General features: G+C 39.3%; 1 protein-coding gene across 1 annotated transcript in view; it reads right to left on the bottom strand.

Moving 5' to 3' along the window:
• Positions 1 to 23,125, bottom strand: part of DOCK4 (dedicator of cytokinesis 4) — a 261,513-nt gene that overhangs the window by 163,268 nt on the left and 75,120 nt on the right. The window contains exons 2-3 of the mRNA XM_086609922.1: positions 2,083 to 2,166; positions 1,077 to 1,117 (exon numbers count right to left, since the gene is read on the bottom strand). Of these exons, the coding sequence (XP_086466048.1) occupies positions 1,077 to 1,117; positions 2,083 to 2,166 (125 nt within the window). The remainder of the gene's footprint in view (positions 1 to 1,076; positions 1,118 to 2,082; positions 2,167 to 23,125) is intronic.

Raw genomic sequence — 23,125 nt, 5'->3', positions numbered from 1 at the left:
CTCACGTCTTATAAATCGAATTGTAATATATATCAATGAGGTCAAAGCAGTAAACATCAGATCAGGCTTTGCAGCTAAATTTATTGTTCACATTGACCTTCCATACAAAGCAAAGGAAATTTATGTGAGCAGAGGCTACAGGCCTAGGCGCAAGAGGCCAATGACTTATGATATGAGCCCCTAAAAATTTTTGAAATTAATGTGTATATGCCCTATTTTGCAGCTGAAGAGGCTTGGAAATGAAAGGAGACAAAAAAAGAGTGAAGCTTACAATGCGGGTTAAAGAAGCAACAGATGATTTAAGATCTTTCTTCAATGGCTTTAGTAAGACTAAAAACTCTAGTACTGTATTGAGAAAAAAAAGGGAAATCTCGAAATGGTTTCCCATATCTTTACAAACAAAATCTTTACAGTCACAGAGACAAGTCAACAGGAGAGATTAGGAAAATAGAAAGACACCTAAGATAGGCAAAGCCTAAACATATACAACATGAACGAATGCTGAAATATAAATTTCATAATATTTCATGTCTGAAATCAGAAAAAAAAACAGTGAAGCTTGGTTTAGAGTACTATCAGCTATACTGCTATGGAAAACAAAGACTATATACAAAAGAAAAATAAAATTAACCGTGTATTTTACATGACAATACATATCTTTTATTCAATAGATACAACGCATGTGGTTCCCATAAACTAGCTGTCTCCACTGGCTACTCTAAATTAATTCGTAACATCAAGAAATATAAGCACAGTCTGACCAACTTTCCCAACAGTATTTACAATTTAGATTTTCTTTTCCCTTCAACTTAACTTCCTCTGAGTTGACACTTTAAAAATCAAAAAGAAAAGGAAATTCACCAGAGCCTTAGATTTGTAAAGTGTATCATGCTAGTACGTAGGAGCACTTCAGAAGTGTAATGCAATCCAAATTAAAGCAATATCAATAATATACCTAACACTAAGCTCTAGTTTTGTTTTAAGACTAAATATCATATACTTACACAGAGACTATAAACTTTTAAAAAGTAAATACACATTTTGCCAAAGAATGCAAAACTGCAGTTGACCTTTACCTTAACATTGGGGTTTTTTAAGGCAAATCCTCTGTACCATCCTGCGAAGAAAGAACGTTTTGCTTTTTAATGTACGCAAATCATTTCCATATCTAAACAAGATTTCATTTTTCCCTTTTGGACAGACAGGACAATTACACAGTGCTGTCAGACCACACTTGTTTAAAAGACTTTCCATACAATGAAAGGTGTTTTGTTTAAATCAGCTCGTATTCAGATGACTTAATTCACACATTTTCAGGAATTACTCTAACTGTATCCTCAAATGTTTCTAACAATGTAACTCAGGTATATTTTGCACTAGACGCCACACCAGATAAAAGAGAAATGTTTTCATGTTTACTGTAAACATTTACAAATCATTTTTGGACTTCATGTTTTAAATCTATCAACCACATTACTATACAAAATTCTCTATATACCTGATTCAAAAGAACAGATCCTATCCTTTCCGTAAGAAAATTTCTTACAAGATTAACAGTATGTAATCCTTACATGAAACAAAAAAATACCTATACAATCAAAAAATCATGTTGACAGGTAAGCCTTAGGTAATGTATTAAGGGGGCAGATTATGAAAAAAATGCAACTTTACTTCTCTTGCAGTAGTAATGGATATTTGCTAAAATCATGTTAGTTATCTCTATCTCAGAACAGAGGCAGAAGAGAAAGTTCACACTGCTTTAAGATTAAAACTTATCACTTTGAAGTCATTTGAAAGGGTCTTGATGGCAACCAGACTTCCCTTCCAAGAAAGCAGAAGAATCAAAATGAGAACTCCTTGCTGTTTTAACTGTTGTCCTCTGTGCTTGCTTATTAACTGAGAGATTAAGTAGAAAGAAGGAACTGCATATTATTATAGGGATTAGAGCTGGAATTGTGAACATGTCAATGAAGAGGTCAGAACGTGTCATATTTTTGTCTTAAAAAAAATGAACAGTAATAGGGTTCAAATCAGCTGTATACAATAGTTCATTATCCCCGGAATTCCAATCTGTGAACTCACCATCACATTTCTCTAAGATCTGAACCGTGTCTCCAATCTCCAGTGATAGGCCATGTGGGACTGTCCCTCGAAAACCGGCAATTACTGAAAAAGATAGTAAGTTTCAATTATTTACACTATTAAAACATAAATTATTATTCCTCTTGTATAGTATATGAACAGGGGAAGTTTTATATACTATATAAAAATAGTATATGAACAGGGGAAGTTAAGTATTAGAACACAGGCTTTCTGAAATTTTAAATGGTGTAGAAATAATCAGAGGTTACGCCACTTTTATGAGCAGAAAATTTTAAACACAGGACTTGGAAAAAACCCAAAACACAGACTCACTATACATGAATGGAAAGCTTGTACTTGAGAACACTGTTAGCTAGACTGTAACTACCCTGCAGGCCAGAAACTGTTCTATTCCAAATGCTCACACTAACACATATTAGACCTCAGAAGTCTGCAAGCTGAAAGTGCCAATATTTTTTTGCCATATGTACCATCCACACGCCATGAAAGGAAAACCTTATTTCACATTCACTTAATGGATGCTATAGACCCAACAGTCCATATAATCTCAAATATGAGGAAATGGTTAGGAGGTGGAGATCACTAAAGTGCACTGTTCACTAAAATACATTAAGTGCATCCACAGTCTCCCCTGCAGCCTCCCGAAAGACAGTGAAGCCTTTGAAGGTCATGAGCTCAGGCTGGGACAAGAGTGACAGAAACGGGCTTCCCTTCACTTGCTGGAGATAAAACATGCCTCAGAAACAAAATACCCACCAGAGCGGTGATGTTCCCAAATGCTTACAATGGTCAAATCTGAAGTCTTACATTGTTAGTGCTAAAAGAAACAGCCAGCTATTTTTTTCACTCAGAACCAAAATATAATACTCAAAAGCCGCTCATTCCTAAAAACGCTAAAACTCCATTAACACACTAGATAGCAATTCAGCTATTTAACTCTGTGCTTACTGTATCTGAAATCCTGAATTAAACTATTGCCTGATTCAGGCCATGAGACCAAACAACAATAATTTTGATTCTCTCCATTGCAATATTCTTTTGGAGCTTAATTCTGAAGCTGAAAACACCCTTCTATCATGATGCACAAAATCACTTAGTGGCCTAACAGTAGTCTTGCTGCTATCAAATCTCTCTCCATTCAGATAGGAAAACCCACATCTCACAGCAAAGTAAAAAAGAACAAATCTTCACATGTGAAAGTCAAAAGGAAACCCCATGGGTAGATATGCATATAAAGATACTACTCTTCCACAAAAGGACCTGCAAGATTTTGAGTCACAAAAGCCCATTTTAGTGGCTCTTGCCTGCTGTCGGAGATCTCCCCCGTCACAAGCAGAGAATACGCTCAAACACGGTATAACCCATCATCCACCGCCTGTGCTTGTCACATTGTTTGTCAAAGGCAGCAGGAGAGATTAGCTGTCAGCAACCATGAAAACTGAAAACTCGTTTGCAAATCTTGGCCAGAAAGTTCCAGATTTTAAGAGTCAACCAATAGGATATGGTTTATATTACAGGATGGCATGTAAAAAAATGTACAGGAAGTACATTTTTGCCAAATCTTTCTTCATAATCTGAAGGCTTTGAAACTCACTGAATTCAATCATCACTTCAATTATCTCTACATTGTCACTGCATGTAACCCATGGTCTTTATTTATTCCTTTGAAAAAAGTCTGGGAGATTATGTACCTGGTCAGTCCCTAAGAGTTTGATATATTTGATGTATTTGTAGCATTGAGCTTTTTCTTTTCCCCTAGGCGTGTGTATTGAACCAACCTCTATTCAGTTTGATGCTCCTCCTACTCTCCAAAGTATTTACATAGAAATAAAACGCCCTGAGATAAGTACACTGAAATAAAAAGAGCTGCTTTAGTTGCCTTGCCATAATCAAGTACACTATTTTTAAAGAAGGTTAGTTGCAAGACAGTATTTTTACATTGAAAAAGTTTGTCTAAGAGTTGAAAAATGAGATTTTTTTCAATTAATTTTTATACAAAGATCTAAAAATAATAAGTTTATTAACTATGAAGAGATTAAAAAACCACCATTATGACTGCCTTCTCCCCTAAATTTCAATACAAAGTGTATCTAAATTCCTCTGTAGCATTGGAATGACAGATGTCATTCTGGTCACCTTTCTAGCTTGCAAGAAACAAAAGTGAATTTTGAAGCCTACCAAAACAGCACATACATACACTCATTGCAAAAAAAAAAAAAAAAAAAAAAAGAATTAACAGAACTAGCATGTAAAACCAAACCGAACCCTTGTGTGTTATTACACTTGTGAGATGTCTTAGTTTTAAACTCCACACAATAAAGAGAATGACAGTAATTTTCTCCTTAAGAGCCAATATATACTGTCACATTGTTATGATCCGACTTTGCTGTGACATTCAGTTTTTATTACTTAGTTACTAGATCTGTTAAAGATTTTTTTCTTTTCTTTTTTAAAGAAGTTAAAGAAGTTTCAATAAAAACTTTTAGAACAAAAAAAGACTGAAATCTGACACAGTGTAGAAAATAGCTAGAATTCATTTTAGAGCATGTATAGAAGAAAAAAAAATATACCTTGAAATACCTTCTAGAAGGATGGCCTGCAGAGTACCAGAAAAAGCAAGAAAGAAACAAGGGCATCACCTGTACTGCTCAGCCAGTACATTCACCCGATCGACTTGCAAAACTCTGGCTGGATTCTTAGAGGTCTCGCAGCGAGGTCAGGCTGAAAGCAGGCAGCCTGTGGTCTTTAGCAATGTCACTCAAAGCAGAGCAGCAGAGAATTTAATGCAAAGCACCAGAATCCACAGATGAACTTAGCACACAAATGTTTACTCAGTTAATTTTCTACTAATCAAGTCATGTTACAGAACTGGGACCGAGACATAAGATGGCTATTTATGTCTTTTTAGTTTATTTGTTGGATATATACATAAGTAGACTAACAGGGAGGATAACCACAAAGTTGTGGAAGGAGGCAGTTAAGTTCCACCAGGGAAGATTCATGCCAGGGTCCAGCAAACAAGGACACAGGGTTCTTAACCAAGTCATGATACAAATTTGATGTACCGAACCTCTCGTCCTTTCCTCCAATGACCCCATTGTTCTGCAACACTTTGCAGATGCTCTGTAATTCTTTCTCCTAATAGTAGCAAGTATATAATTAATCACTCTGTGGTGACTGTGGCTTAAGACCTTCTCAGCCTAACTCAAGAGCATTACACATTTATCATACTCATAGAATGGAACTTTTTTTATATACAGCATTCACTGAGCCATGTGCATCAAACATGCACCATTTTCATTCTCACAAAGACAGTAGCTGCTGTGGTTATCACCTTCTCTCACTTCCATTGCAACTGGATAGCAGAGACCTTACAAAAGGAGGACGGAGAGGAGAAGAGAACTCGACTCTGAATATAGCTCACCTACCAGTATCTGCAGTCTTGGCACATGTGCTGTCCACATGCACGTCCCCCAGATGCTAAGTATCAAAAGTGCTTACATCTAGATACCTTTTTTTGTCATTGTAGTATCTGAAGGTCATATAAATGTTCCTTTTGTGTTTCAAGCACAAGCATAGTGATTGATGCCCTCTTCAATCACCTCTCAGCCACGGGAGAAATGTGGAACTCCACAATGAAAGTTTGTAGGAGGATATATTCCCAGAAGTGGTTTAGAAACTGAGTTCAAATACAGCAGCTGGCTGGCATTATTAAATATTTTCTTGCTGCCAAAGGGTACCCAGAAGATAAGGAAGCAAGACAACAACACAGGACACACACACACACAAAAAAATACAGAAGGTGAAATCATATGGTGAGAAGCACAGTGATACACAATATTAAAGCAGCTTTGAGTTTAATTCTAAGCTTAAAATTTCTAGGATATCGAAGGTGCAGTGAATTCCAAGCTATGAAACAATTCATTTCCATGAGAACTACGGAGAGATAATCAGGAAGAGAAGAACCTTGTCATGGTTTGATGTGGGGGGGAGGTTCTGGTGGCAGAAGCTGCCCACCAGATCAGACTCCCATCCCCCTTGGGGCTTGAGCCAATAACTTGGGACAAAGGAACGGGAAAGGTGTGCCTTTGCCCAGGAGTGAGGAGAGGGGAGGGGGGCGTTGTCCCCACTCCCCGACGCCTGGCGATGGCCTGCGCCGGGCCGGTGCCACCCACTGAGGATGGTGGTGGCGGAGCTGCTTGGGGAACTCGGGGAGAGTCCCGCTCCCAGGGTGCCCACGGGGCCGAGTTCACCCAGAGAGGACTGAGATCTGAGAGAAACGGCCACACAGATACCAGGTCAGTGAAGATGGAACAGGACGAGGTGTGCCGGAGCTGAGTTTCCCCTGCAACCAGTGGCGAGACGGCAAGTGGCCCCCTTGCAGCCAAAGGTGGTCCTCAGTGGAGCACAGACCCACTCGCAGCCCGTGGAAAACCCACGTCAGAGAAGAGATGCCTGAGCCTGAGGATGGTACGCATCTAAAGTCCGTGGGACAACCCCCCGTCAGAGGGGAGGTGTTCTGTTCAGAGGAGATGCCTGAGCCTGAGGACAGCTGTGAATAATGGGCACAGGTAGAGAGGCATTTACAGTCTGTATAGAGACACATTTAGAGTCTATATGACGACCCACGCAGAGCGAGTGGCCACAACTCCCTAAGAATCTGAGACTGTGTTAAAGCCCACGCCGGAGCAATCCTATGGGGAAGGATTGCATACTGCAGGTAGGGCTCACGCTGGAGAAGTTTGTGGATTTTCCTTGTGAGTAGGGGATCCACTGGAGAAAGGGAAAAATGGTGTAAGGACTCCTTCTCCTTTAAGAGAGGAGCAGCAGTAACAACATGGAATGAACTGACCTGCACTCACCCATTCCCTGTCCCCCTGCACCGGGGGCGGGAGCCGGGAAGAAAAGGAAAGGGGGGTGAAGAGGTGTTGTTTTTAAGATCTGGCCTTGTTTTCTTTTTATCCTTTGAAGTAACTGGTTTTGCTTGTCTTTATGCTTTTAAGTAACTGTTAATAAATTGCTTTGCTTTAAGAAAGCTGAGTCTGTTTTGCCCCAGACTGTGGTTGGTGGGTGCTCCCTCTGTTCTTGTCTCGACCCTCAGTCCTTTTATTACTTTTTTTCCCTCCTCTCTCACTTTACTAGAATGAGACAGCGGCTGTGTGGAGTTTAGTTGCCGGATCAGCCTAAAACCACGACAAACCTGTAAGAGATAACAAGTTACCTGTCTGTGATTAACTGCTAGAATTAAACAAAAGTGCTAATATTTTCTTAATATTCTCCTTCTATATTTCAACAGAACAGAGTCAGTTCAATTGAGAATGTGACACGAGACCTTGTAAGACATCCTTTCTATGCGTTTCACAAAGTTTTTCACTACAAGAACCTGTGTGAATAATTGGAAAGAGGATTCCAATCCTTAACTTCATATCACACCACTATTACAATTAGGAAAAACAGGAAAGAGAAGGAGTAATCTGAGGGAATTCTTATGTTCAGCGTCTCAAAATAAACTTCATCTTTCTGCTCTCATACAAATCACTGCCTGTGTTCATTGTTGGACAGTTTTACATATGCAAGCACCTGGCCTATAAAAAGATCAATCCAAGCCCAAGGTCTTAAATAAAGCCTGAACTAAGTTTTTTGGTGCTGGAACTCACCTTCTGCTCATCTAGAGCATGGATAGCACTGCTGTTCTAAAAAATAAAAGATTCTTTTTCTACTTGCAACTAACATATTCAAATTGTACACATGTGTTAGCAGTATAAAAGATGCATTTGAGACTCACCAAGAGCATGCTGGGTTTCATGGCTGGCTTGACTTTTTGTTTATAAGATGAAAATGTCTCCTCACAAACGGGGCAATGTGACATGGTGCTCAAGATGCTCCCCTACCACAAATTAAAATTAAGCTCAACACTATGAAAGGAGACACGCAGTAGACTGCAGTTGCTGGCTGAGCAGCAGGACGTACACCTCCATGTATAAAGGAATCAACAGCAGTAGAAGCAACATCTACAGCAACTACTAATGCCTTCAAAAATGAGCATTTGTACTACAATAGCAGACTCAGGTTTCACATAATAAAAAACAGTCCTTCAACTGAAAAAAAGGAGGGTGGGAGAAGAATGGGGGCTAGAAATATTTGAACTATTTTAATAATTACTTTAATAATTACTTGGCCATATTGTGCACGCTAAATGCTGGAGTAAAAAATAGACTCCAGTTCAATGCTCTAAGTCAGGATGCCCCAACTATCAGAGACAGCATACGAACCTCATAGAAATGTGGTAAACACACACTGGAAAATAACAGATTTGGAGGGTGGGAAGGCTGTGTCAGAGGGACTGGTTTTGACAGGGAGCAAGATGCTCTGATAGAAAAGGAATTGATTAGCTAGTAACAGGGTTGGGTGGCCCACTTCAAAGTTTTGCTTGAGGTTATATTCTTAAAATTTTTATGCCTGAAATAACTGGAGATCTGCACATAAGAACTAATGAAGGAGACGCTGTTGTTCCTTTCCTCCTAACAGATGACCATAAGCTGTTAACTGATTCCAACTTTTTTGCCTCAGTCTTCACTGGCAACCACTTGAACCACACCACCCAAATCACAGAGGATGTTGGCTGGGTCTCGGAGAGTGAAGAACCACCCAGGGTAGGAGCAGATCAGGTCCAGGAACACCTAGAGAACCTGAAAGTACAAAAGTCCATGGGACCTGATGAGATACATCCACGGGTCCTGAAGGAACTGGCGGCTGAAGTTGCTAGGCCACTAGCCATCATATTTGAGAGGTCCTGGCAGTCTGGTGAGGTTCCTACAGATTGGAAAAGGGCAAACATAACCCCCATCTCTAAAAAAGGGATCAAGGACAACCCGGGAAACTACAGACCAGTCAGCCTTACCTCTGTGCCAGGTAAAATCATGGAACAGATTCTCCTGGCAGCTGTACTAAGGCACATAAAAAATAACCAAGTGGTTGGTGACAGCCAGCATGGCTTCACTAGGGGCAAGTCGTGCCTGACTAATTTAGTGGCCTTCTACGACAAAGCTACAGCACTGGTTGACATGGGTAAAGCAACGGATGTCATTTTCCTGGACTTGTGCCAAGGCGTTTAACACTATCCCACATGACATCCTTGTCTCTAAAATGGAGAGACACGGATTTGACAGATGGACCACTCGATGGATAAAGAGCTGGCTGGATGGTCGCACTCAAAGAGTTGTGGTCAATGGTGCGATGTCTACATGGAGATCAGTGTCAAGCAGTGTCCCTCAGGGGTCTGTTCCGGGTCCAGTGCTGTTCAGCATCCTTGTCAGCGACATGGATGACGGCACTGAGTGTACCCTCAGTAAGTTTGACGATGACACCAAGTTGTGTGGTGCCGTGGACTCACTTGAGGGAAGAGACGCCATACAGAGAGACCTTGATAAGCTTGCAAATTGGGCCAGTGCAAACTGCATGAGCTTCAACAAGTCAAAACACAAGGTCCTTCACCTTTAAGATGGAAAATTGAGCTTGTTTAATGCAGTTTCTTAGCTGTTGAGTAATGACATATATATATCACCTTTGAGGAAGGCTCTGATTCAGTAGTCTTTATTGCAGAAATGTAAAAAAACTATCCTTCGATATGTACTTATGGATTGTAAACACAACAGGCATCTGGCACTATAAGCAGGTGCAGAAAATGCAACATTAGAGAGAGTACATCATCAGAACAGCCATTTAAAAAATACAATAAATAATTAGACCAACAACTCTACCCAGGAAACTGCAAACTCAATTCTGAAGCTCCTGATCACTGGGAACCAGTGCAAGCATCCAGTGGTAGAGCGCTCAGTATTTTGAGGCACAGGGATCTCTTGAGTCAGACATGGTGTTTCAGTGTTCAACAACCTTTAATGGATTTTTCTTCTATGAATTTGCCTAACCAGGCTTTCTAGGCATCATAATGTCAGCGTTCACAAACTCACAATAAGTTTTCCAGTTTAAATATGCTTTATGGAAAAAAAAGTCTTCCTTTTATTTTACAGTGCCACCTAAAAATTTCGTTTCATGTCTGCTTCTTCTTGTGGGAAAGTTTGAATTAGCAATCTCGTCACCCTCTCTGCACCTTAGCTGTACCTTTTCCAGGATGTAGCTTTTTCTCCTCAAAAGAAGCTGAAGAACCTTTTTAGATTTCTAAATAGGCAGAATTTTTAGAAGCATAAACACAGAGGCATACAACTTTGCTAATGCATAATGGCCAAAGCTTACTGTACAAGGCCATCACGTGCACTGAGCTTTGTCTACATACGAATTGATCTGGATGGAGTGGAATGATAGCATAGCTACATGCTCATGCTTCTAATACACCAGCTAATTCGGGCATCTGTTCAGTAATGCATTGTGCTGCCTACAGATACCCTAGGAGGCTTGTTGCAAACCAAAAACAAGCTAATGAAGACAGTGACACAAGAGAACGGGGGGGGGGGGGGGGGAGGGGTGGGGGGGGGCACCAATTTGATCTCCTTTCAATAAAAGCAATGTGCATGAATGTTAGTTTCAATAACAGAAGGGATTCCTAAATCTCGTGCAAATTACTGAGGAAAAACGCTGTCAAATTTGTATTGAAATGAAAGAATGTGAGTTCTTTTGCCTGTGTATGTACGTATATGTACACCACAATTAAAAGGATCAAACATATAGCTCAGATGATGACAGTCCAGGACTCCCAAGCCATGTGTGGCATTTGAACATCTCAAGTGCTGCTCACACACAGCAGACAACTGTTCTTAAGAGATGAGTGCTCACGTGGAATTTTCCTAATAAGAACATTTATTGAACAGCTATTCATGGAAATACTGCAAGGCACTTCAAAAATAATCAAAAAGTTTGTATCAATGTCCAACTTTGAAAATACTATTTAAAGTAGAATACTTGTATACAACTCTTCTTCACTTGTGTAAAAAACAAAACCAAACCATCTGGCATTCCTACTGCTAATAGCACCAGTTACCTATATAGACAAGGCAAATGCCAAGTCTGAAATACAGAAAGGACACAGAGCTGCAGCAGAACGTATTCCCTCCTGTGCTGGTCTCAACATTTGAATTCAGCAAGGTAATCACTCACAAATCCCCAATTACAATGCTGCCAAAACCCGTAGGACTATTCTAACATAAATAATCAGTTTATTGTGACTGTCTGAACATTTGTTAAGCTCTCCTCATCCTGCATCTCAGCTAGAGGCAGGAATTTTAGCATCTCTTTGATAATAGCTTGACTGGTTCCTCCAACACCTGCAAACATTTTTGCTAACTCTTTCCTTTGGGTACCCTAGTTATTAAGCACTGTATCTTAGGAAAGAGCACTAAATTAACCAGTGATGGCTGCCTGGGGCACCTATTTGCTGTTGTGAACGGATGCCAATCTACAACACCAAAAATGGAATAATTCAACATGTACCACCAGGGTCCCTGTCCATGCAGGTATGAGATTTCACTAATTGTTTTTCTTCTGTCAAATAGTTGATAAAGTCTTTTATGTTTCTCGAACTCCTGCTGTATCTTGTTATGTCTACATCTTTTCTCTGCTAAGAGCAATTTTGTGATTTGTATTAGTTCTGGAACCAGGAATTTAAAAGTAAAAAGGAAGTAAAACAAACAGGTCTTTACAAGTCTAGAAACACCTTAGAGTCTATGAGTGGATGCTACAGCTTCTCTCTACGAATTTGCTCAGGAGTTCTGTTCTCTACGGAGGAGGAATGTCAGTGTAAAACCTGTTAGAGGCATGTGTTGGGTTTGTGTGGCGGGGTTTTGGTAGTGGGGGAAGGGGCTACAGGGGTGGCTCCGGTGAGAAGCTGCCAGAAGCTTTCCCAGCTCCAAGTTGTACCCGCCTCAGGCCAAGGCTGAGCCAATCAGCACCTCTGAGAAGAACATATTTAAGAAGCGATAAAGAAACCTGTGCCATGCAAGATCTGCAGCAGAGAGAGGGAGAGAGCATGGGCAGTTGTCTGCCACTCTGAAGCAGCCCACTCCTGGAATGCCTGCTGGGCAGAGCTCTTCCTGCTGGCGCTGCCAAGGTTCGCTGGGCCAGTTGGGCCTGCATGAGAAAGAGGTGTGGGATATGAGAGAAACAACTATGCAGACACCAAACCCACTGAAGATGGAGGAGAAAGAGGTATATCAGAGCTGAGATTCCCCTGCAACTCATGGTGAGATGGCAGGCTGTCCCCCTGATGCCTGTGGAGATTAATGGTGGAGCAGTCCATGAAGACTTGCAGCCAAGGAGGACCCCACACTAGAGCAGGTGACTGATCTCAAAGAAGGCTGAGACTCTGTGGGAAAGCCAATGCTGGAGCAGTCTGTTGGTGAAGGACTGCACCCTGTGGGAGGAAACCATGCTGGAGCAGTTCATGAAGAACTGTAGCCCATGGAAAGGACTTGAGTCTGAGAAGTTTGTGAAGAACTGCCTCCAGTGGGAAGGGGCCCCATGCTGGAGCAGGGGAAGAGTGTAAGGAGTCCTCCCCCTGAAGAGGAAAGAGCAGCAGAAACTACATGTGACACACTGACCTGCAAACCCCATTTCTCATCCCCCTGTGCTGCTGGGGAGAGGACGTAGAGACGGGAAGAAAGGAGGGGTGAGGAGAAGGTGTTTTTAAGATCTGGCTTTGTTTCTCATTATCCTCTCTTATGTGATTGGTAATGAATTTCATTGCGTTTTCCCCAAGTCTAATCTGGTTTGCCTGTGACCATAATTGGTGAGAGATCTCTCCCTGTCCTTGTCTTGGCCCTCAAGCCTTTTGTTAGATTTTCTCCTCCTCATCCCACTGGCGAGGGGAGGAGTGAGAAAGTGGCTGCCTGGTGCTTAGTTGCCAGCTGGGTTAAACCACAACAAGGCATCACAACAGAAGGCGAGGTGGACTCAGTACGATCAGGTATAGATTTCACGCACTCAATCAAATTATAATAAAGGAACTAGTCTATCTGCAGTCCAACCAGTTGGTCTCACTTACAATTCTCTAATGTAGAGCTACAGATGCAGTATCGATGCGCTAAGACTTCCATTTTGAACAGTAAGTGTGGATTAAGTGTCATTTTCCTTCATTACTTGATAATAGTAACAGCTTAAAAATCCAGCTAGTAGAAAGGAGTAAGTGAAAAAAGTAGATTATGTTAAGATGACATTATCTATGAGAACAACCTCCTTTAGTTAAAAATAACTATATTATTCACTACAACTTTTATTAAGACTAAGCATTTCCAAAGTTCTAAGCATTTTCAAACTTTGTTAAGTAACTGCCTTAATTTTTAACAGAATGGTCAAAGAAAAGAGTTATTGCTATTGTATCTTGAAAAAGTCTTCAAGTTCTGTTCATAGCCTTTGGGGAACCAAAGTTTCTAATTAAAATCAAATAGACCACCAGGGGTTTTTGTAACTTCCTGTATGTGTTAGGTATGGTAAAGAAGGGAAGTTCATGTATTCACAGCACAAGTGCAACATTTGAGGTTCATTGAAGCCAGCAAAGCCCTGTGATTGCAGATACCAGATCTCATGACAACTCTTGATTGCATTTTGGACCTCATTAAACCCTGAGGTGGCACTCGCCAAAACCTCCAAAAAGTTAAATTTGAGAGACAAAGCTCTACATGATTTCAAATCCAGATCCATGGTTATAATTTTGTATATGTCAGAAGGTTCACTGGCTGCCGGTCATATTCCTACACAGTCAGCAAAAATTGAACGGGAAAACTAGATGCCTCACATAATTATAGACACAGGAGATATCTCCCAGAAAACACTTAACTTTTTTCAGAATAATACAAAGGCCATTATTTTAAAGTAAGCCTTGAATAGATGAGTACGTCCTTACAATTTCATGCTGACTTAATGTGAGAATGGTTAAGTATGGTCCAAAGCCTAATGACTACACATTTCCCCATTCTCCTCTTTCCTCTCCAAAAGCATTATAACACAAATGCTGCTTCAAACTTGGGGGGGCATAATTTCACACCCTCTAACAAACTGCGAGTAGCACCGTGCAAACCCAAGCTCAGAAGAGCCATAGTCTTGTGAACTGCAAAGAAAACAAGACCGCTGTGCGAGCTGCAGCATTATTCTTCACCAACTCTCAGAGCCATCCAAGGGGAACACAGTTAGACAGCAGCTGAGAAACTCCCTGTGTTTGGTATCAAAGAGTTTGGCAAATGAGACTGGTTTCCCCTTAATATTTCAGTGTTTAATCCCATTCAAGTAATAAATAGCATTCAAGAAATCCAAGAAAAGCAGAGCATAGGTATTCTTCACTAATACAAAAGAGACAGAGCACCCATGTTCCACATTAAAATTTTTCTAACAGACAAGTCCATCAAACGATATTATAGATGAAACACTGTCCAGTTTTCTTCTATTTCCTTTCGAAGAGCAGGGTTTAACTGTGTACTTGACTTGCCATTGGTGGAAGACAATAAAAAAAAGTCACTGGAAAACCAGTAGAATTCAAACACACACACAAAAAAAAATACAAAAAAAAATCAACACATCTTGCAATTTTCAATATTACTTTTCAGCTTGTCTGGTATCATTATATTTCAGATGAGTTTTAGTCTCCTGGCAATCTGTATTTCTCTGACATTCAAGAATTTCACTACAAATTTATTTTAATTATTTTCATTTTACTACTAAGAGTTGTGTTTATTTTGACTTTAAGCTACCTGTAATGTTCTCTCTAGAATTTTATAACTCAAGAAATTATTCTGCTTTTGTTACCTATGACCCTTAACCACATTGCTACTTATGGTGCATATTTATTAAATGTCAACTTTTTGCTGCACATCAAAAATCATTGAAATACGGTTTTAATCATGAGTAGTTATTTCTTCAGTAACGAAACAAAAACCCTACCAAATATGCAATAAGCAAATTGTGCAATTTAGCTAACATTAAAAATAAACTGTAATTGTGAGCTTCTGTAGCCTGTCCTACAGGTCAGCCAATTCCCTGCAGATACAAACTCAGTATCATAAAACCTCTTGAAAGACAGTACAGCTTGGCAAGGTGTGAAATTAAGTGCAACTAAGGAAGACAATGATTACAAATCACGTACAAGTACCCTGGCACACGTTTTTTATCTTAAATGAGGCAGAACTTTCTTGATCTAGTGTAATTGAGAGGCATTTCAAATATACTGGAATACAGCTATCAGGACTAGTAAAGCAAAACTACTTTCTCCTGTGAAAATCCTTAGAGTCTGCTGAACACAAGTTTAAACATCCCACTCCGGCTTTAAGCTGGTTTATTAGGTTTAATGGTTGGAAATAACCAGTGTACTTTTCAGCCTGATTTCAATAGTTGAGCCAGCAGAATTCAGTGTATTTAGCCCCGCAGAGTTTCATCACTAATCCATAATCTCTGTAAAATTAAAACTTCAGGGATATTTAATGTAATCCCACAAGTATCTTAAAACGTATGACCAAACAGAAATGTAATATGTGCATACACTTTTTTCCTAATCAAAGCTCTGAAAAAATAAAAAAAAAACCTACTTGGATGTATAATTTTTAACAGTATCTTTGTAGTGTTACGGGGCACTTTTGGAAGGGAAACTGTAGGATCCTCTTGAAAAATCAGAACCTTCACATTCTGCTCATGCTTGCTTAGGAACTGTGCCTGTTACTCCAAACTCAGGGGTGAAGAGAGTTTAGGTTCAGTTGGTGGCTGTTTATAAAAGCTCACAAGAGCATGAGAAAAATGTATCTGAAAAGTATATGCAACCAATTAGGATAATGAAGATTGCTGACAAAGGTGGGTAATTGTTCCGTTTGATGTGACGGGGGGAAAGGGAAGCGTATGAGCAAACAGTCCTCTTTAAATGTTTACATTACAATTCATTGATGCATCTGAACATTTATCTTTTTATGTACGAGTACTTCAAGAGACAAGATGATTCTTTTGGTTTCTAACACATTGGGAGAGTCCCTACAAATAACTGCCATTGCAACAGTTCTCTCCTTACCCTTTCCTCTACATTTGGCACAGAAGCCTACGAATATGTCTAGGATACCACAGGTCCAGGAAAACATAGAAAACAGTGATGTATTTCTGAGAAATTAGTACTGGGAGACACACATTATCGTCTCGCACCATGAAATACTTCCTGAGTGAGTCATGGTCTTGACAAGCTACCGAGCGGTCTCAGGCAAACCGGACACAGGTAATTCTTTTCTTTTAGTATTAAGGAGTTTTCCCATCTCTCCAGATGAAGGAACTTACAAGGACACTTTCCTGAAACTCTTAAAAAAACCACAGTAAGTAAAACCTCTATTTTGTAAATAACAAAAATGAGCAGAGACAGGTAAAAAAACTTGTGTCAGCCCAGTGTCTGCCAGCAGGTTCAGAACAAAGCTGAAATAAGGTAACTCAAGTCAAGCAGTCTATCCACTTGGCCACTGTCCAAGCCATTAAGCCACGTTCTGTACTTCTTTTGCACTGAACCAAGGTACGAAACTCACAGACTTTAAAGGAAAAAAAGCTGCCAAACTTCATCTGAAAGGGCCATAGATGAGGCAGGGAATTAAGGGAAATGAAAGTCAAGGCAAACGCAGCAGCAAAACAGAGCATTGCCTCCTCGCAGGATGCTGCTGCCTTTGAAGGGACTGCTTCCAGGGAGGGACAGCAAACCAACAGCAACTCCCAGGGCCACAATTCATCAAGAGGATCATCATGCCATCACACACAGCTGATATAATTATTACACTAATTTAAACAATTCATTTTCTTAAATACTGGGGGTTTTCTTCCCTAGAATTAATAGCCTCTTGGGGATCAAGACAGAATGGCAAAGGCCTCATGGGATCTATCCAGCATCCAAGGTAAGGAGAGAAAAGAGTTGTATTTTCCTCCCATGATTGAAAAGCCCTTCTGAAACAAGAATATGAAGCTTGAGCAGAAGACCTCTTGCAAAAAGAGATTCTACAAATAAGTATATTTTATTTACATGAACATTTACTAAGTGATAGACCATGGTAATCATACCTTTGGTTACTGTGCATGTAGTTAAACAAATTATTTGGTCACGCAGTGGAGTGTGAGCAGATTTTTTTTCCATTGCATAGCCATTAATATTTTTTTTTTTTAACATCTGCCTTCAGAAATTAGTTCCCAGTTTATTGGGTTTTTTTGCTTGAACACCTTTAGAAAGGGCATATTAATTCAAAAACTAATTGGAAGGAATAAACCACTCAGAATTTACCATTGCCAATTATAAAAAAAAACCCGAAACAATAATTACATATGTGACTGTACCATAAAATATCTTATCAGTGTTCTGCTTAATGCACAAAATTGTACTGTCCACAGAGAAAGCAAAGACAGATTGTAGCAAATTACCCTGAGAATTCCTTATATGAGGTTTTTCTCTCTGCTGTGAACACTAACATCTCAGAAAGCAAGTTATTCCTTAAATAAATGTTGATAAAAATAGTTTACCACAATTAAATATCCAGTTTTCTTCTTTCAAAGACCAAATCACAGCTGTACAGTGCTGCAGGAAGAAAGCAGCATTGCCCAACTACAATGACGGTGCTCAAGAATCCACTAGGCAAAAAACCCCACAGTTCTCACAATCTAGCCTAATAAAAAAATTCATTTCCGAGTCTGGCAGCAACATTACCCATAGAAGCAGCAGCAAGACACATTAAGCAGATAAGTCAGTTTTTATCTGCATCAAGAGGACCACTTCTATCCTATCCCACACTCTGTCTCAAAGGTCAATGTTTCAGATAACAGCTGTAGCTGCCACCACAACAATAAATAAGCAAACAAAAAACCTACAGTTGAAGTACAAGGAAAAACTCTGCTCAGAGTCAGCTGTGGCAAGTGGCACTTGAAAACCAATGCATAGGATGTTCAAAGTTCCAAAGCATATATAAAACCAATTGCTGCTGTACTCAGAAATTCTACCACTACCAAAATCCATGGTGTAGCCCCCATTTGAAAAAAATTCTTTTTCACATTTTTGGAATAAATGGGATAAGAACCACCAGAACAGGTCTAGTTAGAGAAAGACAGGAAGGCTCATCAGAAGCCTGCACCATCTTCCACTGCAGTAAAGAACTGAGCTTGGAAAAGAGATCTAACTGACAAGATATTACAGAGAAGTGCAAATTACAAACAATACGGGAAAATGAACGTGGAATTATCATCCCCTTCTCCTCAAAGCATAATAACTAACTTCAAGGAATGAATGATCTGGCAGCAGGTTTGAAATTAACCAAATAATATTTTCACAAAGGCACAATCGAGTTATGGAACATCATTGTCACAGAATGCTGTGAAAGTCAAAAATAGGACAAGTTTTAAAAAGAGGTTACAGATATAGGAAGACTGAAGTACAACAGTCTTAATGCACCCTTTGTCTTTGGAAATCTCTAAAAGCGGTGGTTAAATCTATACTTTCCTTATTTCTTACATGCTTTCCCAACAGATGATTAATGGACAGGAAAGAGACATCTGTGGTTTGATCCAGCTTGACAGATGTTCAGTTCTTATACTCCACCAAGCAGTTTTTGATATCAACTTCAGCTTAACTAGCAATATACACGTGTTGAAAATTAGTAAATTAGACTATCAGTAGATTGCAAGGATGTTTCTAAAATTGAGCGAAACAAGCCCTTAGAACTGATAAGACAAACTTCATGTGGCATGTGTACTATCTGGAGATTTTTTTTTTTAAATGAAAGCTTTTGAAAACCACTGAAAACAATCAGCTGCTGAGAGCCAAGCCAAATGCTAAATCTGAAGATAGCTAAGCACAAAACAATAGTAACTTTCCTTAGACTGATCTGGCTTTAAAATGACTGTCCTTCTGCGTTATTCCCTTTCCCTCTCTCAAAAAATCATTTGCCTGAGGCCCCTGAATTTAAGTACTTGAGATATCGACTCAAATATAGAATCACTGGGAGCATCACACATGAATAAACACTGGTTTGGATTTGATTCAGCAGCATTTTTTGATCCATATCATAATTCTAAACACTAATTAAAACTGTTAGAGGTGTGTAAGTGATCAATAACACACCTAGTCTGTAATGGGTTTATTCTCTTTAACAATGAATTGAAGAGACCAAATCAAAGAAAAAATGGTGGTTTATGGAGTAGAAAAGCATGCGTTCTTGAACAATTCAATATACAGTTAAACTTGGGGAGGGAGAGGAAAGTAAGAGATATACCCAAGGCTTGTAACATTGCTTTTAACTTTCTTAAACAATTTAAATATAGCATATTCAACTCAATCATAGAAAATATGCAGTTTGTTAACTCTAAAATTACCATCTCAATTAAAGTAATCTCTTTTCCGCTTCACTAGGATTATCTGAAAGATCAGCCAACTATCACTGCTGGGCTCGCACTGAAATTCATTAGTTCCAACCAGCAGCAATGTTAATGGAGATGATAATTAGACTCATTGGTGGTTTGGTTACTTGCTGTGCCAAAAAGAGACACCATTATGTGACCAGCATAATCCTACCTAATCCTTGAAGGCTTGCATATAAACCACTCAAGTGTCACAGAAAAGAAATTACATGAGCAAAATCAGTGAAGTAGCATGTTACTACTTTTCATGCTTGTTTTCTAAAACATATGAAAAATGGACAATTTTATCCTTTCAGTCTCCAGAAGAACTTGAGGTGTCAATATGAGCAGAAACAGAATATTCGTGTTCAAGTATATCTTGCGGAATTGCAGCCTTTAGATTTCAGCTGGATTAGACAAACTATGAATTTTATTCTGAAATATCATAGAATTATAGAATGGTTTGGGATGGAACGGACCTCAAAGATCATCTAGTTCCAACCCCCCTGACAGTTATACTAGATTAGGTGGCCCAAAGCCTCATCCAACCTGGCCTTGAACACTTCCAGTTATGGGTCATCCACAACTTCTCTGGGCAACCTGTTCCAGTGCCTCATCACTCTCAATGTAAAAAATTTCTTCCTTAGATCCAATATAAACCTACCCCCTTTCAGTTTAAAGCCATTGCCCCTTATCCTGTCACTATACGCCCTTGTAAAAAGTCCCTCTCCAGCTTTCTTGTAGGCCCCCTTTAGGTACTGGAAGGCTGTTAGAAGGTCTCCCTGGAGCCTTCTCTTCCTCAGGCTGAACAACCCCAACTCTCTCAACCTGTCTTCATAGGAAAGGTGCTCCAGCCCTCGGATCATCTTTGTGGCCCTCCTCTGGACTTGCTCCAACAGCTCCATGTCCTTCTTGTGTTGGGGACTCCAGAGCTGAACGCAGTATTCCAGGTGGGGTCTCATGAGAGCAGAGTAGAGGGGCAGAATCCCCTCCCTTGACCTGCTGGTCACACTTCTTTGGATGCAGCCCAGGATACGGTTGGCTTTCTGGGCTGCCAGCACACATTGCTGGCTCATGTTGAGCTTCTCATCCACCAGCACTCCCAAGCCCTTCTCCTCAGGGCTGCTCTCATCCATTCTCTGCCCAGCCTGTACTTGTGCTTGGGATTGTCCCAACCTATGTGCAGGACCTTGCACTTGGCCTTGCTGACTTCATGACTTGTTCTCACAGGCCCACCTCTCCAGCCTGTCTAGGTCCCTCTGAAGGGACCAACCATCCTTACCAACACTTCCCCTTTTTTGAAAAAAAGCTAGCATACTGATTATGAAATTAGATGTGTTTATCTTCATGAGCTCTGTCATTTCTATTTTATTGTTTAATTCCTTCCTCTCCTTTTTCCTTTTTAAGGAGTGAAACAGTCACCGACACTGGCACATAGCAAGCAACAAAGAGTAAAAGGAGTGATTAAACAATGATGGATGAATTAGAATTAAAAGTTAAACTGAAGAGATCTTTAATTTGTGCTTTTATAAAAGCAGCACAATAGTATTCAGTGCACAGAAAGGGCCTGACTGCAAGTGTGGAGATTGGTCTCCATTACACCAAAATACTAAACTGATTAATGGAATTATTGTAATGTAGGGCAAGTACATGCCAAATCAAGACTAAAATATCATCTTAATGATTCAACCTTGCAACTTGCTTTGCCCAGGTAGGCTTTTCAGCTATGAACACACTCCATCAGGACTAGAGGTTTACATAAAATATTCAGGGTTGACCTGGTTTCATCAATGTTAGCCGTTTAAAACTTGTACGGCTAGGAATGGGAAGCAGAATTAGGTGACAGGACAACAGTGTTCTGGCTTTATATTTTAGGGTAGGGTTTTTTTCTTTTAATAATTCTTAAAGCATACTTAATTTATTCCAAAATTAATGAAAAAATGAAAGGTCTCTGGTTTTAGCAACGCAAAAGCTAACGAAAGTATGGTAAAGCTAAAACTGGGCCAATTCAGAAGTATGTATTTCATCTCACTCCTGAATTTAGGGTAGTAGTGAATAAGATAGATGCTTTCCAGTTTTGACTCTCACTGAAAAAAAACACGTTTCAATTCTGGAAGTATATCTTTTACAATTTAGAATTTCATACTTAAATCCAGTTTTTTCAACGATAAAATTATTAACGCACAGGACCTGATAATTTTTGCTTTTCAAAACTATGGATCATTCATAAATTACAACACAGGGCCCACCTAGAATTATATATGCTGATTCCTAGTGAAATGGCTTGAAGTCCCAGTACAAGTGGCAGAATAGTCACTAATACAACCGTTTTTCAACTGATTAATTAACTCATGCCTACCCACCATAAAAAGGTACCTAATCTCAATTTTGGTATCCAACAGAGGTCTTTCAGAATCACTTCGGTATCTCTGCAAGACACTACATTCTGCCATACAGCCACGAATACCAAAATGTCGGAGTGGCTATTGTTCATGTATGTGAGTTCTGCTTTTCTCCTATTTCTAGTATAATCAAGACGGGAAAAGCAAAGACACCACCAGACTTTGTCACAGCTGCGGTGACAAAAAGAACACTCTGGCAATGACTTACAAAATTTTGGCACAGGATTAATGTTTCCAGTTGGGTTTGCCCTAGAATTCATAATGTAAAGCTGACTGCCACAATGGACAATAAGAACCTGCAGCTGCAACATTTTACCTGATATCACTTAGAAAATTAAAACTAGCAAAACAAGACAGTAATCCCTTAAATAATAAAAAACCCACAAATAAAACAAACAAACCAAATCAAACAAAAAAAAACCCAACAAACAAACAAATAAAACCCAAGAATCAGTACAGGACACTGAATTAAGGACTTAATCAAAAGCTTACAATGAGAAACCTTGTATTCTTCCCAGAAAGACAAAAGTGGTAATGTAAACATAAGTGCTAAAACTACTGTAGTCTGCAACATAGAATTCACTGGAATTCTTAATCTCATCATAAGACTCAAAAGTAGGCCACAGCAAGCTTAACAAAATTTGACAGAAAGCAAAGACTAAGGGGTAATAGTATGAAAATCACCTTCCTTGTAAAGTTGATACTTCTTTCCCAACCCCCGCTATGATTTTGACCAAGCCTCAACTACAAAAGGATCCATTGTCTCTGCAAACAGAGGAATATTTATGTACATACCTTTAAAAACAAATATTAATGACAAACTATGTGCTTTTAGACTGCTTCTAATTGATCAAGAATTCTTTCACTATTTATTTTTTCTTAAGTAGTGATTTACAGCTGCTCAGTATTATCTTAAATACTATGATTAGAAGCTATTAAAGAGATTGAATACATTACATAGAAATCCTAGTTCAAAATAAAGATATATAAACTTTTTTAAAAATAAAAATATACTCAGAACTCAGGCCTAATGGAGAATTTAATCTAACTTTTGCACAGAAGTATTATAAAAAAAAAACAATTAAATTACATACTTGTGCAAGGTAAAGATGAAAATACCAGTTATTTCTTTGTGAGCAACACTTGTAAGTAACATTTATGTAACCACATTTATGTTAATGTTCAGCATATCCTGAAAATTATGTTTATTGGTAAAACAGAGAAAAAATGATCCAAGAATGAAAAATCTGCAAAGCGTCTGGCTTCCTTACATTACAAACCGATCATGA

The sequence above is a fragment of the Tauraco erythrolophus genome, chromosome 4 (genome assembly GCF_009769465.1).
Source record: "Tauraco erythrolophus isolate bTauEry1 chromosome 4, bTauEry1.pri, whole genome shotgun sequence".
Lineage (NCBI taxonomy): Eukaryota > Metazoa > Chordata > Aves > Musophagiformes > Musophagidae > Tauraco > Tauraco erythrolophus.
The sequence above is the reverse complement of the archived record's forward strand: the minus strand, read 5'-3'. Positions and strand labels throughout refer to the sequence as shown.